Source organism: Peromyscus maniculatus, chromosome 2 (genome assembly GCF_049852395.1).
Source record: "Peromyscus maniculatus bairdii isolate BWxNUB_F1_BW_parent chromosome 2, HU_Pman_BW_mat_3.1, whole genome shotgun sequence".
Classification (NCBI taxonomy): domain Eukaryota; kingdom Metazoa; phylum Chordata; class Mammalia; order Rodentia; family Cricetidae; genus Peromyscus; species Peromyscus maniculatus.
This window is the reverse complement of record NC_134853.1, coordinates 166,611,224-166,638,487: the sequence shown is the minus strand read 5'-3', so window position 1 is coordinate 166,638,487 and position 27,264 is coordinate 166,611,224. Positions and strand designations below refer to the sequence as shown.

Genomic DNA, 27,264 nt, shown 5'->3' with positions numbered 1-27,264 from the left:
GAACTCACAGAGATCCACCTGTCTCTGCCTCCTGAGTACCGGGATCAAGGGCTTGCACCACCACGTCTGACCTGTATTCTTATTTTTAAACCATGTTCTCTAAATAAGATTCTAGAAACATTCAACATTAGCTTTACTGAAACAAAAATCTGGAGCTAAGAGGTTTGAGTCTTTGCTCCCACTGATAAACTGTGTCTAAGTACATGAGCAGAGCAACGGGCAGAAGTGCCTCTTCAGGGAACAGATGCTAGGTTGGCCACGCCGTGAGGACCTCTGTGTTGACAAGATGTCACCTCATCAGCACCAACCCAGCCTGCCACCCTGTGCCCACCAAAGACTAGATGCCATTTCTGGGACTGCAGCCTTACAGAAATGCCCCTTCTTTTAAGTGGTTTTACCATATAATTTTCCCTGAAAAAAAAAAATACTGTTTCATTTTGCTTGTCTTTAAGGTTTTAAAGATTAGCATGGAAGATAGTTTTTGTGCCTTGAATTTTACACCACCCCATGACCCAGAGCTCACTTGTCCCCACTGATGTATGAGTCTGTGGCTTATCTGTCCTCCTGAGTGACAGACAGTAAGAATCTAGTGAGTTGGAACCTGTAAAGTGCTTCAGACCTTGCTTGGCATACAGAAAGCACTCCGCAAAAATGGCTGTTACTTTAGGCACTCTCCACGCTGTACACAGCACACTTTCAGGCCTTTCGCGGCCTGGGAACACGTGGCAGGAAGCATTTCCACGCATGTCCCCTGCCCAAGACTTCCATGGATGAGTGCTGCCCAGCAGGGTAGATGCTGGCCCTGGGGGATGTTCAAATTTAAACTAGCCAGGCGGCGGTGGCGCACGCCTTTAACCCCAGCACTCGGAAGGCAAAGTCAGGAGGATCTCTGTGAGTTCGAGGCCAGCCTGGTCTAACAGAGTGAGTTCCAGGACAGGCTCCAAAGCTACACAGAGAAACCCTGTCTAGGAAAAAAAAATTAAACTAAAATCCACATTAAAATTAAATAACATTAAACCTTCAATTTCTCAGTCACAAGGGCCACACAAGGCTGACAACACTGCACAGAGAATACAACCCAGTGCACCACCACAGTGTGGCTACTGCGGGGGCCGGGCTACTGCGGGGGCCGGGCTACTGCGGAGGCCGGGCTACTGCGGGGCTGGCTCTGCAGACCGTGGAGTCTGGGCCAGATTCAGGCTGCCCCTCTTTTTGAAAGGCCAGTGTGCTTAAATAATGGTTTTACCTTTTTAAAAGTACTTCATCAGGCAGAGACAGGGGCTCACTACGAGCTCCAGGCTGGCCTGGAACTTACTCTGTAGCCCCAAGCCAGTCCATGATCCTCCTGCTTTGGCTCCTGGGTGCATGGATTACAGTAGTGCCCACCACACCTTGCTAATTCTTACCTTTTTAAATGGTGTTTCACAGCATGAGAAGATTATACTAAAATTTAAACATCGGTCTTCATAAGTGATGTGTGGCTGGACCACAAACATGCTCATGGGCGTAGGTCTCGGGCCATTTCCTCACTGTGATGGCCAAGTTCCCTGTCAATTTACACTATTGCAAGAGACCCTGTGGACCACCCAACCTAAAGACTCCCTGTCAAGGAAAAGTTTACTGATCCTTAGAGATACGGTCCCGAGTTAGAACGGCTGGATGACACATGATACCAAATAGCATCCTAGGATGTGCTAATAAGCTGTATTATGAATATACTTTGATTATTAGCATTATTTTTATAGTTTATTTTCATTACTTTTACTTGTATGTGTATATGCACATGAGTAATGGTGCCATGGAAGCCAGAGCCATCGATCCCAGGGGAGCTGGAGTTACAGGCGGCTGTGAGTCACCCAACACCGGGTCTGGGAATTGTGTGTGCTCTTAACTGATGAGCCATCTCTCCAGCACTGAAAAAATACGTTGTGAAATGATCCCAACTGCCAAGCTTTCATTCAATGTAAATGTCCCAATTTCCGACTGGAGTTCACGTTTCTGCAGAGCACAGGGCAAGGGAGGCAGCTCTGTATCTCGTGAGCTGGTGTTCCAACAGGGACCGTGCGTTCCTGGCAAGGCCACTAACCCTGTGGTAAATACAGACCAGGACCTCTGGTATGACATTTCCAGTGCTACCACTAATGCTGCACATTTAAAGAAGGAATGAAAAAAAAAAAAATGAGGCAAGGCTTCACTCTGTTGCTCAAGCTGGTCTTGAACGCCTGGGCTCAAGCGATCCTCTGCCTCAGGCTCCACAGTAGGCCGGGAAGCGACACTGCATCATCCTCTCAGACTGATGCAAGGATTTCTATCAAGAGAGAAGGAAATGAGCAGCCGCTTGGATGAAGGGGCCTCAGGATTCTGAAGGTCTGAAAGGGGCCTTCCTGGGCTCTGCTAACACAAGGTTGCCTCTGCAAACATGGTCACCTGGTTCACCCCAGCAAGAGATGCTGGGGGCCAGACCCAGCTGGCAAGGAGTGGGCAAAGTTCACCTTCGAGAAGAGGCTTTTGTTTTAATTTTATTTATGTACGTGTATATTAGTCTGCACGAGTTTATGTGTGCCATGCATGTGCAGTCCTGTGGAGGCCAGAGAGGGTGTTGGAACCCCAGAACTGGAGTTACAGACAGTTGTGAGCTGCCATGTGGGTGCTGGGGACTGAACCTCGGTCCTCTGCAAGAGCAGCCAGTGCTCTTAACCTAAGCCACCTCTCCGGCCTCTCAGGGGTATTTTAGAAGAGATCAGTCATGGTCAAGGGCTACAACCCCAGACGGGAAGAATTTTAAAGGTAAGGTCAATGGGGTCGGGGTGTAACTGAGAGACTAAGCCTGAAGTTGCCTTTACTGATCTGGAAAAGTATAGGGAGGGGAGGTCTGTCTGGAAGACTAGGAATTAGTGTGTTAGCTTTAAACATGGGCGCGTTCTGCAATGTGACAGGGGTGGGGTTATCATGTAAGAGTGCCTTCAAAGGCAGTTAACAAGCATAAGAACATAAAAGACTTGTAAGCACATTATGCTGCCCTCCAAAAGACTGATCTGATCATTTGTAACGAGACCAGCAAAATCTGTAACTGTCTTCCCCACAGATCCCCACTGATTCTGAGTATTGCAGCTGGCTACTTTAACAGGCTCCATCAACGGCTTTAGAGTGTGTGTGGTGTGTCTGTGTGTGTGTGACTTGGCTTACATCATTTATCCTCACCATCTTCGGGCTTGCATGGAGAATTTTACATCAAATCCCAGGCATGACAGGGTTTTCTCCACAACACTCAATATCTATCTCTGTTTAACGGAGCCACAAGGGTCTATCACAGCCAAATGACAATGGCTACCGTCTCTGGACTTTTACACAAAGCTTTATGATCTTCCTTCCCTAACTCGGACTTATGTCGCTCACATTCCTCTCCCCCAGGAGCTAATATTTGTTTCAGGGGTTCTCAACCTTCCTAATGCTGCAACCCTTTAATACAGTTCTTCATGTTGTGGGGATCTCCAGCCATACAATTATTTTGTTGCTACTTCACAACTGTAATTTTGCTTTTATGAGTCGCAGTGTGAATGTCTGTGTTTTCCCATTGTCCTTCGAGCCCTAAAGGGGTGGCGACCCTCAGGTTGAGAACCGCTGGTTTATTTATTTATTTGTCTAGTTGACGCTGACTTCTCGCCTCCTTCCTTCCTCTGTTTTATGCACAGAAGTCACCAGCATCCTCTGGAGTCACACCGGCATCTCCACCCCTCGGCTATTCCCTGGACCTCACACACTGCAGCGAGAACCTCTCAGAATCGCCTCACATGCCATTTCCTCTCTGCCCTGGCCCCTTCTGTTCCGTGCAGACTCCATACAATTGTGTTGCAGCAGGAAGCCTCCCCAAATCCTGTCTTCCTTGTGGAGAATGAGATCCCCAGCTATGCCAACCTAGGACCCTGTCAGAACCATCCAGCCCCATCATTCTCCTAAGCTACTTCTCACCACTGATCTCTTTCTCCCTTTATTCCACAGTAAGATTATCTACAATTGCCAGGGGAAACCTTTTTCCCTAAAGAATTCTTCTTTTTTTAAATTTATTTATTTTATGTGCACTGGTGTTTTGCCTACACGTAAGTCCGTGTGAGGGTGTCAGATCTTGGAGTTACAGACAGGTGTGAGCTGCCATGTGGGCGCTGGGAAACCAAATCTGGGTCCTCCGGAAGAGCAGCCTGTGCTTTCAACCGCTGAGCCATCTCTCCAGCCTCCCCCTAAAGAATTCTTTAAAGACAAAATATAAAAAGAAGACAAACCCAACAGAGTCTAGATTTGACTTCCGGTGATCACAAGTTATGTGGAAGTCCAGTTTCAAGCTGGGCCCGCTGTCCTTCCGTGGCCCCTCCCTGTCTGGAGGGAACACTAGCCCTCTTCCCTCAATGGGCAGTCTCCAAGCCTCGGACTCCTGCTCTCACGCTCCAACTGTCCGTCCACTCTTCCTGGAAGTCACTGATGCCAGCTTTGGGCTTCAGAACAACAGAATCCATTCTGGCGTATTCAAGAGGATTGGTTGAAACGCCACTGGGAACCCACGGACTTGACTTTAGACCAGAGAAGGAGACGAGAACAGCCAGAAACCATGGCAGCTCGGAGACAGTACGAGGGCCACAGACCCACAGCAGAGCCCCCCAGCAAGGTGGGAAAGGTCCACAAACTCCATCTTCTCTGCCACCCTGCTCATCACTCAGCCTAGCTCAACGTGTGCACACACCAGATGGGTGACTGGCTGGGGACACTGCTCTACAGGGGACCAGGGGACATTAAGAAAAAATACTGCTTATAATGGACAAGGGCTAAGGTGCCTGAACACCACACTTGTCTTCTCTCTCCACAAGGGCTTCTGGCCCGCACTGCTTGCCTTACACCTGGCTATTCGGCCTGCACTGGCAGCCTGACTGCCCACCACCAGTCACACGTCACCCACTCAGCCTTGAGGCACCCCATAACCGGCAGGAGATCTGGTTGTACCAGCCCAGGATCAACCGGCTGTCATCATAGCCACAGGACTGGGCTCCATTCTGTCCTCCTTTTCCTAAATTCTCTTCCACCAGCACAGACTAGAGAATGCTTTTGCATGGGGACTTAGAAGCAGCAATCTGGAACCCGCCCCTCCCCCCACACCTCCCCTTATGTTCGGAACTGAACACAGGGCCTGGTGTCCGCTAGGCCAAGTGCTTTACCCCTGAGCTAAATCCCCAACTGCTAGCTTAGGACACCGAGGAGACCTGTGAGGCCCTGTGATGCTGTGCCCGGGCAGGGCCTTCCTGTCTCTGCTTTCTTCCTGCCTCTGCTTCGTCACCAGCACTCAGATCCGTTCGGGTCTAGCAAAGGGAGTGGTTCCCCATTTTGATTCTTCTACCTTGTCAATCAGGATTTCTGATCTTCTGAAACTGGACCATAAGCTGCTCGTGAAGTAAAACATGTTTAATCGCCGGGCGTTGGTGGCACACGCCTTTAATCCCAGCACTCGGGAGGCAGAGCCAGGCGGATCTCTGTGAGTTCGAGGCCAGCCTGGGCTACCAAGTGAGCTCCAGGAAAGGCGCAAAGCTACACAGAGAAACCCTGTCTCGAAAAACCAAAAAAAAAAAAAAAAAAACATGTTTAATCAAACGGAGTTCAGATGCCCGGAGATGATGCAGTGGTTAAGAGCACCGGCTGCTCTTGCAGAGGACCCAGGTTTGGTTCCAAGCACCCACATGGTGGCTCACAAGCATCTGTGAGTTCCAGGGGATCTGATGACCTCTCTGACCTCTGAGGGCACCAGACACTAAGTGGTACACATTTATACATGCAGGCAAAACACTCACACCTGACTGTAGACCAGAGAAAGAGACTTAAGAATGGCCAGAAACAAACATAAAACAATAATAAATCTTAAAAAAAGAAGGGTAAAGACGGGAGTCATCCGAGTCGTCATTGTCTACGAGATGGACCCCTGCAGCAAATATCAACAAACTCCCTGGTGCATTGCCGTCCTTCGAACCAACTTAGTTCACCCCAAGCAAACAATCTGGACTTGCCGTGGGATCTCAAGCGTCTGACACTGATGACATTTCCAGGGGCATTGGGGATAAAATGTTCCATATCATACACGCGTCTGCTTCAGAGCTCTGTCAAGTGAGCTCAGCGCTTACCTACACATACCCCACAAGGGGCTGGGAACAAAACCAGAATGTCCCCAACTTTGAAATATAACGTCTCGGAGAGCCATCATAGCAAATCCAGGCTGCAGCCAGACGGCCTGGCCGAAAAGCAACTCCAGTGTTAGTGAGGTGTGGCTTCAGACAAACTCATTTGTCCCCTCCACATATACACATGGGGTGTGTCCCAAGCACTGACCTAGCTAGGGGACTAAGGACAAAGGTGGACAAGGTCATCACTGCTGTCGTGAATGACACCGGGGGCCAGTTTCCCCACCAGGGGAATGTGGGAGTGCTGGCACCTGACTTGTGCAAGCGGTAGGGATCAGTGGCCCAAAAGAGCCCCAGGACAAGCTGGGGCACCGTCAGCTTGCTGAGAGTGAGCTGCTGTCACCCCTCAGCCATCTCAATCAGTTACTATAACAAACCCAGCGTCACTGCCAAAACGATCCCAGAATAAGTCTCCAGGTCTGGCCTTGCTCTAACACAAAAATAATTTTAAAGAAGTGTGAGGATATCAGATACCAAAGACTTATGTAAAAAGACAGAAACTTATTTTCCACAGAATATTAAATTGAAGAATATACACTGACATCTTTAAAAATTATACTTATTGCGCACACCTTTAATCTCAGCACTTGGGAGGCAGAGGCAGGAGGATCTCTGTTAGTTTGAGGCCAGCCTGGTCTGCAGAGCGAGTTCCAGGACAGCTAGGGCTAGGTAGTGAGACCAAAACAAGACAAAACAAAATTTCATCTATTTTGTGTGTGTGTGTGTGTGTGTGTGTGTGTGTGTGTGTGTGTGTGTGTGTGTGTATGCGTGCGCATGCGCACATCAAAGGACAAGTCAGGAGTCCGTTTCTTCCTTCCAGTACAGGTCAGGGACCCAAACTGGTGGTAAGTGCCTTTACTCGCTAAACCATCTTGCTGGCCCATGAAAACATATTTTTTAAATATGTTAAATATGATTCCATTGTTAACAATGAAGCAGCTGACATTCCATATAACACTCTCAAGCAGGCACAGCTTCAGTGGTTTAGATGGGGTTTCGTTTTTATTATTATCACTAGTGTGTGGATTGGGGGTCAGGGGGTGTCAGGATTGACCCTTATGCATGTTAGCCAGGTGCTCTACCACTGAGCAACCACCTGTGAATTTAAGCTCTCTGTTGCCTACCTATAGACAAACTCATATTCCCCAGTCCAAAGGGTATTAAATAGTTTTGGGGTTTTTTCCCTGCTTTTTTGAGACAGGGCTAATATCGGCCCCCACCCCGTAGTATATTAAACTTCTATCCGTTTACAGAAGATGAAAATTGTGGAGTAAGTAAGTGGCTGAAGGTCACAGAACCACCTGCAGCATGGCCAGGGTTCAAGTGCCACCCACTGGCTCTAAAGTCTGTGTTCTTCACGTACCTGTCTGCTCAGCCTCACCAGGGCAACATTCTGTGACATGATGGACAGGCACAAGGCTACCCAAGAGGGAGAATGGCTGGGCGGGTGCTCCCTTCCACACACCACACACCTGCTCAGGCCTTGCACAAGGTCAAGGCCCATGCTGCAGTCAATAGTACACATCCACTTAATAGCCAAAATGTGGAATAATGCAAATGTCTACCAATGGATGAGTGGACCAACAGAATGTAGCAGTTACTAAACACCGGAGATAACCACATAGGAAACAGGCAGAACAAGGAAACCCATGGCAGTTGCCAGGGGCCACGAGGACACTGTGGAGGGCTGTTAATTGGGGCAAGGGTTGCTTCTTGAAATAATGAAAATGTTCTTGAAGGAGATGACTGAACTGTCTTGTGAACATTGTATTTTAAAATTCAGTGAATTATAAAGGATGACTTTTGTGGTACATGAATTACATGTTTAAAAAAAGAAAAAGAAAAAAGATCAGCTATAGGGCACACGCCTTTAATCCCAGCACTTAAGATGCAGAGGCAGGCGGATCTCTGAGAGTTCAAGGCCAACCTGGGCTACATAAAGTGAGTTCCAGGACAGCCAGGGCTACACAGTGAGACCCCCCCCCTCAAAACAAAAATGAATCTATAAATAATGGTGCTTCCCGAAGATCTCCAGGAGAGAAAGGGTGACGTATATGTCTCCTGCAGAAGGTCAGTCCAATTACACACACCACGGTTTGGTTCTAAACTGCTTCTCTGAATAGTTTATCTCAACTTATCATTTTTATGTGTCAATAAAAAAATAACCAAGGATCCCTGAAACCATATTGCTTCATTCCATATACATTTGATAAACGATACAATAAAATTAAATCTTTTTTGGGTGGTGGTTTTCAAGACAAGGTTTCTCTGTATAGCTCTGCCTGTCCTAGAACTTGCTCTGAGGCCGGGCGGTGGTGGCGCACGCCTTTAATCCCAGCACTTGGGAGGCAGAGGCAGGCGGATCTCTGTGAGTTCGAGGCCAGCCTGGACTACCAAGTGAGTTCCAGGAAAAGGCACAAAGCTACACAGAGAAACCCTGTCTCGAAAAACCAAAACAAACAAACAACAACAACAAAAAAAAAAAAAGAACTTGCTCTGTAGACCAGGCTGGCCTCGAACTCAGAGATCCACCTGCCTCTGCCTCCCGAGTGCTGGGATTAAAGGTGTGCGCCACCACCGCTTGGCAGTAAAATTAAATCGTGCTGGGCATGGTGGCACATACTTGTAATCCTAGCAGAGGCAGGCAGATCTCTGTGAGTTCAAGGACAGCCTGGTCTACATTGAGATTTTCAGGACAGCCAGGGCTACACATCGAAACCCTGTTTCAAAAAATAAAAACCAACCAAGCAACCAACCAACCAAACAAACCCACACCCAAATAAAAATAATAATAATAAATAAAAGAAGACTTCTTACATCAGCTTCCCTTTGGTTAGTATGTGATGTCTAGTTTATCTCTCTCCCTTTCTGACTATCTGTAGTTATAAGCATCACTGTGACAAAGTGTCCACTCGCTGCCCAGCCTAAGTTAGAAGCTCACCTCTAAAGCAGAGTGGACAATTTAACTGCTCTGGGCCTCAACTCCCTCTCTCTCTCTTTAAAAACACTTCTTGTTATTTTATGTGGCGTGTGTTTCTTTCCATGCATGTTTGTGCACCAGTGTGTGCCTGGGACCCACAGAGGCCAGAAGAGAGCATCAGATCCCTGGGAACCAGTTACAGATGGTGGGAGCGAGCTACTGTGCGGGCTCTGGGAATAAACCAGGCTCCTCTGGAAGAGCAGCCTGTGCTCTTAACCACTGAGCATCTCTCCAGCCCCTGAGCTTCATCTCTTTAAAATGAGGCTGGCAGAAAACATCCTTCCTTCAAGTGGTGGGGAATTAAATACAGATTTTTATTTATAAAGCACTTGGAGTTGTGCCTGGAATCTATTCTTGATGCTTAGGCGCAAATGTATTATTAGCCATGTAGTAGGACTGAGCCCCGCCAACAGACCGCACACAGCTGGCCACACTTGGTAAATCAAGGCAGGAGGAGACAACGCAGAACACATACTGCAGTCATTTCTTCATTGTTATGTCTTGAGAGAGGGTCTCATACAGCGCAGGCTGGACTTCCTCAAACTTACTGCATAGCAGAGGATGCCCCTGACCGTTGACTCCTCCTGCCTCTACCTCACAAATGCTGAGGGGATTGAAAGCATGTGCCACCGTAACATGTTCCACGGCTCTGGGATGTGAATTCAAGGTTTGTGCTGCAAGCAAGCTCATTCCCAGCCCGAGTACTACTCTCTCTTTTTTTAAATTTTATTCTTTTAGAAACATTTTATTTTTATTTTACGTATAAGAGTGTTTTTGCCTACATGTATGTCTGTGCACCATGTGTATGCCTGATGCCCTCAGAGGCCAGAAGAGGGCACTGTATTCCCATATTCCCTGGACCTGGAGTTCCAGTTGTGTGTCACCATGTGGTGCTGGGAACTGAACCCTGATATTCCACAAGAGCAAAAGGTGTTCTTAACCACTGAGCCATATCCTCAGGCCTCTACACCACTTCTTAGGAGTGTATATAAATCCACTCAAAGCACATCCTAGGCAGCCACACTCAGACTGTGATGTAGCTCTAAATGTCACCCACAGGAAGAGCAACTGTAATTATAACACAGGGGAGCTGGGTGCCTAGAACTCCGACTTCAAAATCCAAGACTCTCTCCTGGCCTCTGCAGGTACCTGCACTCATGTGCAAAAGGTTGTCCCGGGCTGGAGAATGGTTCAGTGGGTAAAGAAGTTGACGATCGAAGGTTTGGATTCCCAGAACCCACAAGAAAGCCTGGACACAGGGCTGAAGAGCTGGCTCAGCGGTTAAGAGCTCTTGCAGAGGACCTAGGTTCAATTCCTAGCACCCCATGGCAGCTGACAAACACCTGTAACTCCAGTTCCGGGAGACCTGACACCCTCTTCTGGCCTAACACACTTGCACACACATGCAGGCAAAACACTCATATACATCAAGTTTTAAAAAACTGAAAAGAGGGCTGGAGAGATGGCTCAGAGGTTAAGAGCACTGGCTGCTTTTCCAGAGGTCCTGAGTTCAATTCCCAGCAACCACATGGTGGCTCACAACCATCTATAATGAGATCTGGTGCCCTCTTCTGGAGTGAGGCATACATGCAGGCAGAACACTGTATACATAATAATAAATAAACACTCTTCCCCTCGCTAATGCATTAAAAACAAACTGAAAAGAAAAAAAGAAAACTTTAAAAGCTGGACACAGCCTTACACATGCAGTTGTAATCCCAGCATTTGTATAACTCTGGGACTGAGAAAGTCCTGCCCTCCACCAGTCCAGGCTGACATGATTGCGGAAAAGACCTGACTAGAAAATGCCACTAAATGTCAGCAAAGTAGGAAAGTTACCACACGATCAAAATCGCTGGCACTATCCTACAGATTCTTCTCTGCAAAGACACAGGATACAATCTTACCAAATAACTCAAATTAAACATTTGTTAACTTCAGTAAGCCAGATGTTGTACATGCCCGCCATCTCAGCCCTCAGAAGGCTGAGGCAGGAGGATGACAAGTTTGATGCCAGACAGCAAAACCTGTCTCAAAACAAAAACAACCAACCAAACAAACAAAAAAAGTGGGCTGGAGAGGTGGCTCAGTGGTTAAGGGCCCTGGCTGCTCTTGCAGAGGACCCGGGTCTGGTTCCCAGCACTCGCACGGTCGCTTACAACCATCTCTAAGTCCAGTTCCAGGGGATCTAATACCCGCTGCTGTTGTTCTCCTTGGTGCTGCATACATGTGGTGCACAGGTAAAACACCCATATGCACAAAAATAAAGTAAAAGTAAATTTTTTTTTTAAAAAGTAAATCCAGTAAGCTGGACATGGTGGTACATGCCTGTTTAAAAATAAATAAACAAATACTGGGCAGTGGTGGCACACGCCTTTAATCCCAGCACTCCGGAGACAGAGCCAGGCAGATCTCTGTGAATTCGAGGCCAGCCTGGTCTATAGCATTAGTTCCAGGATAGCCAGGGCTACACAGAGAAACTGTGTCTCAAAAAACAAACAACAAGCCGGGCGGTGGTGGCGCACGCCTTTAATCCCAGCACTCGGGAGGCAGAGCCAGGCGGATCTTTGTGAGTTCGAGGCCATCCTGGGCTACCAAGTGAGTTCCAGGAAAGGCGCAAAGCTACACAGAGAAACCCTGTCTCAAAAAACCAAAAAAAAAAAAAAAAACAAAAAAAAAAAAAACCAAAAAACAACACACACACACACACAAATGGAGACTGTGCTCAGGATGCAATGCATGTCCCTTAAATTACACAATACCACACACGATTTTAAACCACAGAAAGGGGCTGGAGACACGGCTCCGTGGTTAAGAGCACTTGCTGCTTTTGCAGAGGAGCTAGGTTTGAATCCCAGCATCCCTAGCTCCAGTTCCAGGGGCTCTGGTGCCCTCTTCTGACCTCTGTGGGCACCAGGCATGCACATGCTCCACACATACATGCAGGCAAAACATTCATACACATAAATCTATAGAAAAAAATTAATTCAGTAAAATTTAAAGACTGAGAAAAAGAAAGTAAATCTAGGCCAAAAGTATTTCCTTGCAGAGACGGCTCAACTTTTCGTGAGTCTGTGCAGACAAGGGAACAAAGGGTGTGTGGAATGAAGCGATGCTGCCGTCCGAGCACCTGGGTATGAGTCCCCGGCCCTCCACATCGACACTGGACTGAACAGCGCTCACGTAGTCTGGCGTGCTCTGTCTGGCTGCCCTTGTCTAGACAGTATCTGCCTATCTGCACAGGGCAGAGCACGTAATGATGCAATTAAGTTAAGCATTTCCCCTTCAACCAGCACAACAGCTCCGAGTCAGCTACCCCGACTATTAAAGGGAGAACGTGTGGCGCCTGGAGCCACAAGCAGCTCTCAGCTACCAAAACACTTCCTGAAGGTCCAGTCATCCAGCCAGATGTAAGCTGCTCCCTATGCAGGCCAAGCCTGAGACAGCGAACAGCCGGCCACCGTACCTGCAAACCGCAGCGGTGAATCTTTATCCAGGGCGATGAGCGGGGGGTCGAGCAGCACCGTGTTGTCGTTCTCAGTGACAATCCCGTGGTAGGTGGGCTCCAGCTGTGGCTTGTGCTTGTTAACTGCGTGGGGACAAAGAGAGACGCTGGTGAGACTCGGACGGCTGCTCTAACACGTGCCGCCTCGGAAGACGAACATGGGTCTGGCTTCCACAAACATGCATGTGCGCATGTGAAGAAAAGCCACAGGCACATACATCAATAAGGTCAAAAGAGATGGATCCTCTGGAAAAGATGAACTGCGGCTTGATGATGGGAAGACCCCACATGAAATCTAACCCAGATCACAGAGACAAAAATTGACGCCTTCCCTCCACAAGCTACTCCTGGGGCAGGAGCCCTGACACAGAGGAGGACTCAGCTAGGTCAGCCTGCCCATCCTCCTCCCCGACGGCAGCAGCAGGATGGAACGGAGGAAGGCTCACAAGTGGCATCGGCCAGCCTGCTATCACAGGGTTCATCCAACAGAGGGCAACTCTGCCATGCAATGGGCCGGGCCACTGCTTCACCCACTGCCGACATCCCGGTCTCTTCCCCACAAGCTTTTCACACAAACCATGCTAGGAGGGATGCTGGGCCACACCTGGGGGAGGCAAATGGCACTGGGAATTACTCACAAACTCTGAACAGCCTGTCACTTCTCAACAACCTCTAATTTTAGTGTTCTCTTCCCCTACCCCTGCCTCGCCAGGCTATGTAGCCCAGGCTGGCCTCAAATTCAATCCTCCTGCTTCTGCCTCCCAAACTGCTGGGATCACAGCTGCACACCACTGCATTATACTCCAGTCTCACATTTCACAAGGCAAACTTCTAGTCTGATTTGCAAGTAATAGTAAGATTTCATGCTAACTTGTATTAATATTTTGTTTTACTAATAAAATCACAAGCTTAGTAAAGTAAAATTGAATTTTATTCCAGCATTTGAGTCCATAAAATTCTTGGCTTAAAATGAGGACATCACCTTGTTTTTTCCAACACAACAGGAATGCAAAACCATGAAGCCAAGCAAAGCGCAGGGCACCTGCCGTGTCCTAACCGAGTGGACCTGCTGCCACCCTAACGGAAAGGCTGCAGCTGAAGACGGTTAACAAGTTTCAGAGGAGGAAATCACTTTGTGGCGATTCATTCCACCACCATCCCAGCATTCTAATTTTATAATCCAAAATTTCTCGACTGCTCCTTTAAGCTGGCAGTATAATGAGAAATACGGCCATTTCCAGAGACTGAACTTTTCAATAATTAATGAATGATATTTTTAATATTTCATCACATTCAATTTGCATTATGAAACATTTATAGAAACAAATGATTGATGTTTTAGTAATCATCCTCTCTCCAAAACCACCAGAAGATTATGGACTATAAGTCCAGGAACGCATCATCCATGACACAGTCCTACACACACTGTAGGCTGTAAGTCCAGGAACACATCATCCATGACACAGTCCTACACACACTGTAGGCTGTAAGTCCAGGAACACATCATCCATGACACAGTCCTACACACTGTAGGCTGTACGTCCAGGAACAGATCAGCTATGGCACGATCTTACACCACACTCACACCATTACACTCCAGACCAAACGCAGCTACATCTCAAACAGCAAAGCTAACAATCAAACCGGTAAGTTTAGGGGTTTTTGTTTTGGTTTGGTTTGGGGGTTTTTTGGAGTTACTTTCAGATGAAAATAATTTTTGACTCCAGATTTTAATCATTAGAAACTTGATTTAAAAATCAATAGGAGGGGGTTTGGAGAGATGGCCCAGCAGTTAAAGAACACCAACTGCAGCCGGGCAGTGGTGGCGAAAGCCTGTAAACCCAGCACTCAGGAGGCAGAGGCAGGTGGATTTCTGTGAGTCTGAGGCCAGCCTGGTCTACAGAGTGAGTTCCAGGACAGCCAGGACTGTTTCACAGAGAAACCTTGTCTCGAAAAAAGAAAAAAAAAAATACTGACTGCTCTTCTGGAGGATCTACGTTCAATTCCCAGCACTCACATAGCAGCTCACAACTGTCTGTAACTACAAGACGTGACACCCTCACACAGACGTACATGCAGGCAAAAAACCAATGCACATTTAAAAAAAAATCAGTATGAACAGTGAACCCTGGGTTAACTTGAAATATAAAAGGTTTGTCCCAGGTACATCCCAATTCTGTGAGCTAAAGAAGGCTGCTCTCCTGCCTCAGTCACAGAAGCAAGAGATGCTGGCAGGTTGGTCTCGGACCCATGGTGCACTACAGAGTCTGCTGTCCGTTGATCACACACTGCACAGCCTTCTCGTCTACATCTCTGTAAGCAGAAACTCATGGTTTGCAATAAGACTTGGATGTATGCCTCCGGCTTGCATATACCTAAGCTGGTCTTGCTGTACATCTGTAATAAATGCACTGACTACAAACTGAACCTATAAAATTCAAAACAAACTGAATTCTGGTCCATCGAAAGGCCCTGCAATCCTGAGATATTGCCACCAGGTGGCAGCAGGTGCTTGGGTGTGAAGCCTTCAAATTTTGCTTGATTAAAAAATATAATAATAGGCTGGGTGGTCATGGCTCACGCCTTTAATCCCAGCACTCGGGAGGCAGAGCCAGGCGGATCTCTGTGAGTTCAAGGCCAGCCTGGGCTACCAAGTGAGTTCCAGGAAAGGCGCAAAGCTACACAGAGAAACCCTGTCTTGAAAAACCAAATATATATATATATATAATAATCTCTACATGTGAAAGCCACAAAAAATAAATAAAAAGTTAAAATAAATAAAAAACAACTTCTAGCCCATCCCCCAGTTACTAAAGGAGAATCAGTAGCCCCCCGGTAAGATGATAGGTGTGGAAAAGGCAACTAACTAGGTTTAAAATTCCTAATTAGACAGTGTCACGTGCCCACTTCTGCACACTCAGGAGGCAGCGGCAAGAGGATCACAAGTTCAAGGTCAGTCAGGCTGGACTACACAGTGAGCTCCAGGCCAGCAAGGGCTACATAGTGAGACCTGTCAGAAATAAATAAATATTCAAAATAAGCAATGAAGTAAGTCTCTAGCTGATTCTTTCCTCAAAAGCACTGGAACAGGGAGGGGCGAGGCTGGAGTGGCGGCCCAGCAGTTAGGAGCACTTGTTGCTCCTGCAGAGGACCTGAGTTCGGTTCTCAGCTCCCACAGGGTGGCTCACAGCCATCCATAACTCCAGTTCCAGGGGACCTGACACCCTCTTCTGACCTCTGTGTGGACACCAGGTATACACATGGTGTGCAGAATACATGCAAACAACACTCACGCACGAAGAATAAAACATAATCCAGAACACTGAACAGGCTGGTACAGTCTGGACAAAGGCCAAGATGCCCTAACTTGCTCACCAACCTGAGGTGCTATAGGTAGGACCAGGTGGAAGGAAGTTAGGTCATTTGGGGGTGTGGCCAGGATAGTGGGCCACTCCCTCTGTCCTGCTCACTATTTTCTCTCCGCTTCCCATCACTGAGAGGCCTCCATTACACATTTCATGCAGTGGTGTACCTTCCCCACAGGCCCAAAACCAAGAGCCCACAGACCACAGGCTGCAACCCACACACCCTTCCTCATTTAAGGTGATTTTCTCACACATTTTTCCCAGCAACAGAAAGCTGACAGGATATTTGCACAGTTGCAAACTGGAAATGCAGACGATGCGTTCTCAGGGCTGGAGACTCACCCAGGACTCACCAGTAAGAGCAGTTCCTGCTCTTCAGAGGACCTGAGTTTGATTCCCAACACTTTAGCCAGGCAGCTCACAACAAACCTAATTCCAGTTCCAGGCTGATCCTACACCTCTGGCCCCCTTGGACACCTGTACTTATGTGCACATACCCACACACAAACACACATACACTCATAATTTAAAATAATAAAATATAAGCCAGGTGGTGATGGTGCACACCTTTAATCCCAGCACTTGGGAGGCAGAGGCAGCCTGGTCTACGGAATGAGTTCCAGGACAGCTGGGGCTGTTACACCGAAAAATCCTGTCTCGGAAGGAAGGTAGGTAGGTAGGTAGGTAGGTAGATAGGTAGGTAGGTAGGTAGGTAAGTAAGTAGGTAGGTAGGCAGACAAAAAGACAGACAGATAAATTAGCAAATAGAAGCGTCTACTGCCAAGCCTGCCAAGCCTGTGGTTTCTGCCCAGGAAGCACAACGGAAGGAGAGAACCAGCTCCATCAAGTTAGCCTCTGATTGGCACGTTCTCCTCTGACCTCCACACGTACACTGTGATGCACACACATTCACACACACACACACACACACACACACACACCAATAATATTAATAATGATATGTAAAAATAGAAGACACACTCTCAGACTGAGTACTGTCTCCAATCACAAACTCTGTTCAGCACAGACCATCTGGTGTCCTTCCGAATGTCACAGGTCTTTAACATCTCAGAGTTACGTGTTCCAAGCAGTCTTCCCCTCCCATGCAGAAGGCAGGATGTAGATGCTGGGCTCTCAGAAGACTTGGGCAGAACACAAACATAAAAATGCATCTGCACTCCGAAACACTTTGGCTCTGTTGACAGTGCCCTCCAAGTGTGGTAGTGAGCCCAAGCTGAGTGAGGGCAGCTTCATACCAACATGCCAAGGCAGCTGCCGACACAAATGTGCCCACTCCCCTACCAAAGGTCAAGTGAGAGCAAGCAAGATCTCCCCCTCCAGAGATACACAAGCCATTGCTTCTCAGAACTTACGGCCAGAACCAGTCAGGAGCCGAAGCCTGAGGAACTGTAATTCCACCAGGTATCTGGACCCAGAAGTATAAACAGAGACCTCTAAACATGTGCCAAAAAAAAAAAAAAGGACCACTGAGTCCACTAAGTCAAAGTTCATGTAAGCTAGACATGGTGGCGCACGCCTTTACTCCCAGCACTCGAGAGGCAGAGGCAGGTGGGCCTCTGTGGGTTTGAGGCCAGCCTGGTCTACAGAGCGAGTTCCAGGCCAGCCAGATCTACAGAGCGAACATTGGGGTTAGAGGCACGTGCCCCAGCCTGGCCTGCAGTGAGGTTTTAAAAAGAGCAGGAGGGCAGAAGAGGCAGGAGGCCTGGACTGGGGATGAATGAGGTCACGGTGCAAATTCTGCTCTGCCCGGCAGAACGGCATGGGGTGGGTGCAGGGGCACAGGCGACTCTCTTTCATTTCTTTCTTTTGGCAGAGGTGGTTTGGTACCCAGGGCCTCACACGCGCTAGGGAGGTGCTGGGAGTGGAGGAATGAAGCGCCCACTTAGGGAGCCTCCACAAACCTCGAAGGGCTGAAGGGCTGTAAGATCTGTCTCAGACGTGAAGGCAGAACCAGACTTCTCAGGCCGCCTCCCAGGCTGGGAGACAAGCCCAGGACCCGCCCCCCCCCAACCCCAATTAGCAATTCCTCAAACCGCCATTAGCTCAACTCAAGCAGAAGTGAATCCCCAGTGTCAAACCTTCAGGGCAGTGGTTCTCAACCTGTGGGTCATGACCCCCACACTATCAGCTGTGCACATTACAATTCATAACAGTAGCAGAATTAGTAACTTTATGGTCAGCACAGCATGAGGAACTGTATTAAAGGGTCACAGCATCAGGAAGGTTGAGAACCCCTGAAGTCCTTGTCACCGCTCCTCAGTTTTTCCCCAGCCACAGGCTCAGTCACACATCAGTTCTGACTGTGTAAAATGTTTTCAAGTTATTCAGAGCGATCCCCCTAAAACTCAACACTGGGGCCGGGGAGGCAGCCTGGTGTTTCGCTCTTTCGGCCTCTGGGGGCCTAGCACACACCTGGTGCTTCTCCACATGCTGGCAAAACATCATAAAGCGGAAAGCAATATGAAAAAGAACAGGCCTCCTAATTAAACGTGCAGTGCTAGCCCTGGGAACGCTAGGTGCCCAGCACCTTCCTGGTTAAGTCAACCAGTCTGTCTCCACCAGAGTCGAAAGTCCTCCTGGGCGAATCCCAGTCCTCTTCCCTAGAGGGCGAGGCGACCTGGACCCACCTCACTGAGAAGAGCAATGTTTTCCACATCAAAGTCACCTGCACATTTTAAAACAGCCAACTGTGTCATCTATGTGTGTTAAATCAGTGTGAATTATAAAAATAAAAACACGCGATATACAACAAATTAAGTCACGCAAATCGGAGCTTGGTTTTCTTAGTAACCAGCACAGAGAAGGGGCTGGGAGACAGCTCCGTGGACAGAGCACTTGTCACAGGGCCACATCAAGAGTTCAAAGGAAGGAGAGAAAGGCAGCTGTGGTTACTCACTTTGTCCATGAAAAGCACTAGCTTGTGACACTGGGTCATAAGAGGCCCACCTAATTTCCTTCTTTCTTTCTCTCTCTTTTTCTTTTCTTTCTTTCCTTCCTTCCTTCCTTCCTTCCTTCCTTCCTTCCTTCCTTCCTTCCTTCTTTCGTTTGTTTTTGTTTTTCGAGACTGGGTTTCTCTGTAGCTTTGAAGCCTGTCCTGGAACTCGCTCTGCAGACCAGGATGGCCTCGAACTCACAGAGATCTGCCTGGCTCTGCCTCCCGAGTGCTGGGATTAAAGATGTATGCCACCACCAGCCATCGAGGCCCAGTTTTCTACAAGGCAATAGTGGCTTTAACCACAGCAGAGTCAGATCTGGCCCTTTAGGGGCTCATGGGCTTGAAAGCTGTCACCAGGGGTAGGTTGACTCTGTGAGACCAGAAGAGCTGCACTGTGCATCTCATGTCAGGAAATGACTCCGCAAGGGAGAGCAGGGGGACCGGAGGATGAGAAGAGTCCCCAGGACTTCTCCCACACGAACTGCAGAGGAGGGGATGTGGGAAGAAGCAAGAAGCGCCCTGCCTGGCCCTGAAGGTGAGGGGAGGCAGCTGGCCAGGGCTGGGCGGCAGGAGACCGGAGCAGAGACACCGCAGGGGAGAAGAGAAACAAGGAGCTGAATTAAGCTGTGGTGTTGTTCCTAGGCTTCGCGCATGGCACACAGCCAGTGAGGAGACTGAGGAGAATCTACAGGAAGGGGAACTGGGGAGATGGTTCAGTTGCCAAAGTGCTTGCCTTACAAGCATGTGGACCCAAGTTACTCACTCTGTAGACCAGGCTGGCCTAGAACACACAGAGCTCTGCCTACCTCTGCCTCCCAGATTCTGGGGTTAAAAGTTTGTGCTACCACATTCCGGCTTAACAAATTTTCTTTTAATGCTTACAGTGTGGTAAGGATGTGGCTTGTGGCAAAGCCTGAATCTGGCATGGACAGACCCTGGCCTCTGTCCCAGGCACCACCAACAGCAGCAGCAAAGGTTGCCCGTTAGCTCGATTTTCTATCACTGAGACCTTCATAGAAGGTGATGTTTAGTAGTAGATTCAATGTGCTGCAGCGGGAGCCAGCACCTGGAGACCCGCGGCAGCAGGTAGGGCATCCAGCAGCAGCAGCAGCAACAGCAGCAGCAGCAGCAGCTCTTACACTGCTCTGGCTACAGTGGACCCAAGCGCTGCAAACCTAACGAAGGTCCCAAGGTCCCTGCGCCACTCTCTAAACACTGCCTACGGTGACAGGCAGGAGTGCAGGAAGGCCCGCCTTCAACGGTGAGGAAATCAGAAATCTCCCTCTGAATTTGGCTGTAGGTTGGGAAGGTTCAAATAAAAGTGCCCCTGGGGTCACAGAAGTCCTTGGCCTTGGCTTTCCTTGTGTCCCGACTGGGGACATACTCCAGCAGACATGCAGGAGCCACACCCTGAGCTACAGCATCTCTGGGAACAGAACAGGCTCTTGCCTGAGTCCAGAATACCCAGAGAGGATACATAAGATGGTGCCTGACGTTTGCAGGTCACATCCCAAGCAACTGGGGTGTCTCTGACTCAGGTGGGTGGGGTCCAATTTCCTCTGAGATTTCACCAAGCTCTCCAGCCTGCCTCAGGCTGTGACTTTCACTGTCTGCTGAGAACCGGCTTTTGGGGACTAAGTGTGAGGTATGAAAAGGAATCAAGAGGGTGGTGGCGCACGCCTTTAATCCCAGCATTTGGGAGGCAGAGGCAGGCGGATCTCTGTGAGTTCGAGGCCAGCCTGGTCTCCAAAGCGAGTTCTAGGAAAGGCGCAAAGCTACACAGAGAAACCCTGTCTCGGAAAACTAAAAAAAAGAAAAAAGAAAAGGAATCAAGGAGGTTGGGTGTTGCGGCCCACTAGGTTTCCTAGTGGCTGTACCCAGCAGAACTGCATGGGAGGTTGATTGGACCACGGGCCTGGGTACCAGGTGTTTGTAAGGGTCTACATTTGCCCTGCCCCCTGGCACTGTTATAAATAGCCCTTTGGAATAAAGTTCTGGGCCGGTGGATAAGGATTCAGGCCCACCCTGTGTTTCTCTCTGTTTCTCTTCCCTCTAAGTCTCTTATCCCTCATTCCTCAAGAGTCCCTGGGGTAAATACATGTGAGGGCTGGTCCCCCGCAGTTGGGGTTGAGGAGAGAACGCCTCTCTCTCGGGTGTCAGTCTCTGGAGCCAGCAAAGGACGGAAACTGGAAAATTCTCATTCCTGAAGATGAGGGCAGGAGAGAGCAAAGAGCCACCCTGCTGTGGACACCACAGAATGGCGGGAGAGGAGGACTGCCTGGTGCAGCTTCCGGCCCAGCCCTGGAGGCTGAGGCAGGCCGACTGACCCAGCTGGGCCCTTCTCCCCAGCAGAGAACCAATCACAGCTGGTATGGAGGAAGCTCAGGAGCAGAAGGTCAAGTTCCTCAGCCTGAGTGGGGGGTTTTGCCTGAAGAGTCCTCTAAACACCCCCCTTGGTAGGGACCCACCTGCAGCTCTCCCTCATCAATGGCAGCCAGCGAGAGCAGCGAGAGGCCCCGGTTCCTTTCTTTGCTTTGCCATTGACGCTCACTCACAAGCATCTCACGGATGACTCCTAATTCCCTGAGATATGGCTGAGACACCCTCCCCCCCCCCCCCACAGCCATGCAGGGCTGCAACTGTTATCCACAGCCCCTCTGTGCTCTAGGGCAGGCCAGGGTTCCCAATGGAGACCCTGCAACCAGTCAGTGTTTCCAAATCTCCGACTGCCTCCTCAGAACAAAACTCCCCTGTCCCACCTTCCCGCCCCTCACTACCCCATGCTCAGGCCAGCTGGTCTCACACACTAATTTGCCCCGGATGCTAATGATGCTGATGAATTAAAGGATCTACCCTGCAAAGAGCTTCAACAAGTTCACATGGAAACATAAACCACAGCAAGGAATGTGTACTCCACAACCCGGTGGAAGAACAGGGCCCTTCAAACACCCGTTCACCTTGCATGTATCTGGACACTTCCACCTGACAGTCACCAATACGAACTATTCAGACTATATATGTCTCCGCAGTTTTCTTTCTTTTTTTTTTTTTTCCATTACAGGCAATTTATTTTGTTCTATTCATTCACAGTTAATACAGAAAATACTTGGAAACATTTCCATATAATGTTTGACACAGAAATCATCAAATAGAAGTATACAATGTTGACAGGAGGCAGTACATTTATAATTTATAACCCCAAATGTATTTATAAATTAGAAATGGAAAGATCTACAAATGAAATTATGAAGGTTCACCAAAGTCATTTAATCTGTCAGTTTCTCATTCATTTTTATGTCTTTTTTTTTTTTTTTTTTTTTGGTTTTTCGAGACAGGGTTTCTCTGTGTAGCTTTGCACCTTTCCTGGAGCTCACTTGGTAGCCCAGGCTGGCCTCGAACTCACAGAGATCCGCCTGGCTCTGCCTCCCGAGTGCTGGGATTAAAGGCGTGCGCCACCAACGCCCGGCTCATTTTTATGTCTTAATAATATTCTATTGTATGAATAAGCCACATTTTATTTCTCTCCAGTATTTGATAGCTATTTGAGTTATTTTAACTTTTTTACTATTAGCAACACACTGCTGTAAACTTTCATGTACATGTTTCATAGGTGCACATTTTCAGTAGTTTGAGGATATATTCCTAAGGGTAGAATTGTTAAGTAACAGAGTAACAATGTTTTGCATTTTGACCAACCACCAAACTGTTTTGCCAAAGTGGCACACCATTTTACAATCTCACCAAATCCTTGTTTTTTTTTTTGTTTTTTTTTTTTTTTTTTTTTTGGTTTTTCGAGACAGGGTTTCTCTGTGTAGCTTTGCGCCTTTCCTGGAGCTCACTTGGTAGCCCAGGCTGGCCTCGAACTCACAGAGATCCACCTGGCTCTGCCTCCCGAGTGCTGGGATTAAAGGCGTGCGCCACCACCGCCCGGCCAAATCCTTGTTTTTTTTTTTTTTTTTTTTTTTTTTTGATTTTTTCGAGACAGGGTTTCTCTGTGTAGCTTTGCGCCTTTCCTGGAGCTCACTTGGTAGCCCAGGCTGGCCTCGAACTCACAGAGATCCGCCTGGCTCTGCCTCCCGAGTGCTGGGATTAAAGGCGTGCGCCACCACGCCCGGCCAAATCCTTGTTTTTAAGGCTCTGATTTTTGTACAAAAGCATTCAATCATTCTGTCAGACCAAACCGCAGTTTTCTTTTCTTTTTGAAGATAAGATCTCATTATGTAGCCCAGCCTGGCCTGGAATTTGCTATGTAGAACAGGCTGGCTTCAAACTCACAGAGATCCTCCTGCCTCTGCCTCCCAAATGGTGGACTCAATGGTGTATGCCACTATATCTGGCTATAAGCAGCTTCCTTTTTTTTTTTTTTTTTTATTTTATGTGTATGAGTGTTTTACCTGCATGTATGTGTGTGTGCCATGTGCATGCCCAGTGCTCTTGGAGGTCAGAAAAGGGCATCAGATCCCCTGGAACTGGAGTTATAGAAGATGGCTGTGAGCCACCATGCAGGTACTGGAAACCAAACCCAAGACCTCTGCAAAAGCAGCTCCTGATGCTGAGCCACCTCTCCAGCACCTGTTTGCAGTTTTCTGTAAAACTGAATGCACACCGTACGAGGAGCAGATCCCCTGACGTAAATACCGGAGCAGCCCGGCGTCGGTGTGCACGCACTCTTAGTAACGAGCGTACAGTGCAGACCAAAAACCTAGTTATTCCACAGAGCACAGGCTGGGATTGCCTTCAATTTCCTGCGCTTAATGCTATCAGGAGATACAGGCCAGGCTTGCCCTTTCCCGCCTCTTCTCATTGCCACATTTGTCTTGAATTTAAACAGGGCAGGGCCCCGTCTCCTCAGTAACTAATAATCTGGTGGCATTTCCAAGTCCTGCGTGTTTTGAGTCTCCTGACCTTCATGCACAATGGAAAACTTTATCACACACAGTTCCAAAAAGGCCACACGGTATTGAAAACCTGCTGACATTCATTATCAATGCAAACCCCTTACCGGCTGCTTCCCTAAGTACTAGCAAAGGCTGGCTATGACCATCTATAAATCCATAAATCCTAGTCAGAAAAAATCAGGCTTCTGTCCTCACTCCTGGTCTTTTCTCTTCATGATTTATGTCCCTATGATACAAATAACAGCAAGACTGATGCTCTGACAGGTCTTTGTATTATTTACAAAATAAACATTAACATTCTTACGATAACCAGAAAACGAAACTACCCAGCATAGTCAGCCCCCCCCCAGGGGGGGGGGGCGCGTCTCAAGAAGCATGTTTATTTTCACTGGGAAGAAGGGACTGTCACGACAGACAACCAGGCTCCCAGGTAGGGAAACACGAAGAAGAAAAGGATTCATTTTCCTGGGTGATTCTGCTTGATCTAAATCCCAGGACACCACGCCATGCCATAGCTGCTGCTCTTAAGGGGAACCGGGACGCTCACGAAGATGAATTTGTACAAGAGGGAGATGAGCCCATCTGATGGGCCCTGCTGCAGAGGAACCACGTCCTCAGCTGGTTCCTGTGCCTTTGGAGGAGACATGATTCACATGAACAAGCTCTCTGGATGCTTCTCTTCTGAGGTCATCAGGAAGACAAGCCAAGGTTGAAAGAACAGCAACCCGAAAGGAAGTCCAGCCTCGGCAACAGCTTGCTTGGTGCCAAGCACAGGCCGGAGCTTCACTCCCACACTCACCTGAGCCCCTGGACACGTGATGAGGCTTTCCCTCATAGGCTCTGACCAGAACAGGATGCCAGTTGGGGAGGACTTACCATGCTTTAGCAGCCTCCTCAAAAGAGATTCTCCTCAGGAGAATCAGGAACCCACAGGAACCCAGACCACCCTCCAGCCACCTTTCAAAGGCTCTGTCCTCGCTGGGCTCTCTCCAACACGTTTATTTGTCAGATTGGAGCTGATGTGAAGCCAGAATGACAGGATGGAATGTGGGGTGATTAGTCAGCAAATTAGAGAGAGGGTCACAGGCAGTGAGAGGAACGAGAAGGAGGAAAGACAAAGGCTTACACCAGAACAAAGCATCATGCTGAGAAGCTGAGCCATGGCAGGACTAGCTGGCCACACCAGTACTGTCCTCACATAGGGACCTCCATTGAACCCTTAGCTTAAAAGGCGACATCCACACCATTGGAGGCAGCCAGAGAGAAAGAAACCAGGCTAGCTAGTAGGAACTTGAGAAACAAAGTCACATGAGCAGCTGAGAGAACAGAGGATGCTTGGCTCAGAGACGTCAAAGCTGACCTGCCTGGGCAAGCGAAGGGCAAGGGCTCCCTTTGCAGGCATTCTCTGCCAGGGCTGGAGACGGCTCCGTGGTCAAGGGTACCTGCTCCGTTTGCAGAGGACCTGAGTTCAGCATCCAGCAACCACATCAAACAGCTCACAGCCGCCTGTAACTTCAGCTCCTTAAGATCCAATGCCCTCTTCTGGCCTCCGCCAGCACCCATATGCACATGGTACACATACACATAAACACACACACATATACATTAATAAAGACAAAAAAATAAATCTAAAAAAGAGAGAGAGAAAATGTTTCTGCCACCGTTGAAACGTTCTCAATAAACTAACAAACAGGGCACCGTTCCTAGAGCTAAAGCACTGAAAAGGAATGTAGTCAGATAAATGACTGTTCAAAACATCGACAGATGTTTTCTGCTGCTATTTTAGAATGTAGCCCTTTCTGTCATCATGAGATAACACAGAAGCCTGTTACTGTCCTAAGGGATGAGATGTGGAGATGGAGAAGAGGTATCAGTCATCTAATCCAGTGTAGATACAGGCTAATGTGTATTTTAGAGTCCTAGTTATTAATTAAATCAAGGTTGAAACAAAACAAAATAAAAGCCCTAAATGTAAAAACACATAGTACAGGGATGTGGTGGGCTTTTCCATCCAAGCTCACGTAAGCATACTGTATGCTTACACAGTGGTAAGATTGTCTAGCCACACATTCCTCAAAATACCTCTCATTACTAACAACACATGACTATATTAGAAAAGAAAAGAAGAAAATCTAAGCCAGGGCCAGTAACAGGAGTCTACAGTTGCTACAGCTCAGAAGCCAGCGGCCGGAGGATCACCCCCAAACAAACCACAGAGTACCCCTAAAGGAGCAGTTCTCAACCTGTGGGTCATGACCCCACAATGGTCACACAGCAGGTATTTTTATTACGATTCATAACAGTAGCAAAATTACAGTTATGAAGTAGCAACTAAATAATTTTATGGTTGGGGTCACCACAGCATGAGGAACTGTATTAAAGGGTCACACAGCATTAGGAAGGTTGAAAACCACTGCCATAGTGCAAAGCAATAAATGATATAAAAGCAGTTATTTAAGCTGGGCAGTGGTGGTGCATGCATTTAATGCCAGCACTTGGGAGTCAGAGGCAGGCAGATTTCTGAGTTCAAGGCCAGCCTGGTCTACAGAGTGAGTTCTAGGACAGCCAGGGCTACACAGAGAAATCCTGTCTTGAAAAACCAAAAACAAACAAAAAGTAGTTATTTAGGAATCAAAACAAAAATTAGAGCTATATCAGCAAATCAACAGAAAAATCAACAAAATCGAAGCTGATTCTTTGAAAAGATGGAAAAAGATAAACTTCTAGCCAGGCTAAGAAACAGATTCCTGATGGTATCAGAAATGATGGCTCAGTGATTAGGAGCACTGGCTGCTCTTCCAGAGCACCCAGGTTCAATTCCCAGCACCCACATGACAGCTCCCAGTCCTTCCTCAGTAACTCCAGTTCCAGAAGATCCAGTGCCTTCTTCTGGCCTTCATGGGCACTGCATGGATGTGATACACAGACACACACGTGCAGGCAAAACACCCACACACAAAATAAATATTACAAATAAAGCTAAAAATACCTTTTTAAAGAAATGAAGACACCACTATAGGTTCATGGACATTAGAACAAAGGAATAACACAGGGGCTGGAGAGATGGCTCAACAGTTAAGAGCACTGGCTGCTCTTCCAGAGGATCTGGGTTCAATTCCCAGCACCCACATGGGAGCTCACAACTGTCTGTAACTCCTGTTCCAGAGGATCCAACACCCTCACACAAACATACATGCAGGCAAAACACCACTGTACATAAAATACAATGAAATAATTTTTTAAGGGAATAAAGGAACGATACAAACAATTTTATGCGCACAATTTGGTGAACTAAATAAAACAAATCAATTCCTTGAAAGGCAAAGCCTGCCAAACTCACACAAGAAA

General features: G+C 48.0%; 1 protein-coding gene across 4 annotated transcripts in view; it reads right to left on the bottom strand.

Moving 5' to 3' along the window:
- Nucleotides 1-27,264, bottom strand: part of Clstn1 (calsyntenin 1) — a 69,708-nt gene that overhangs the window by 24,209 nt on the left and 18,235 nt on the right. For all 4 annotated transcript variants that reach the window (XM_042272468.2, XM_076565665.1, XM_076565664.1 and 1 more), the window contains exon 2: nucleotides 12,659-12,781. In XM_042272468.2, the coding sequence (XP_042128402.2) occupies nucleotides 12,659-12,781 (123 nt within the window). The remainder of the gene's footprint in view (nucleotides 1-12,658; nucleotides 12,782-27,264) is intronic.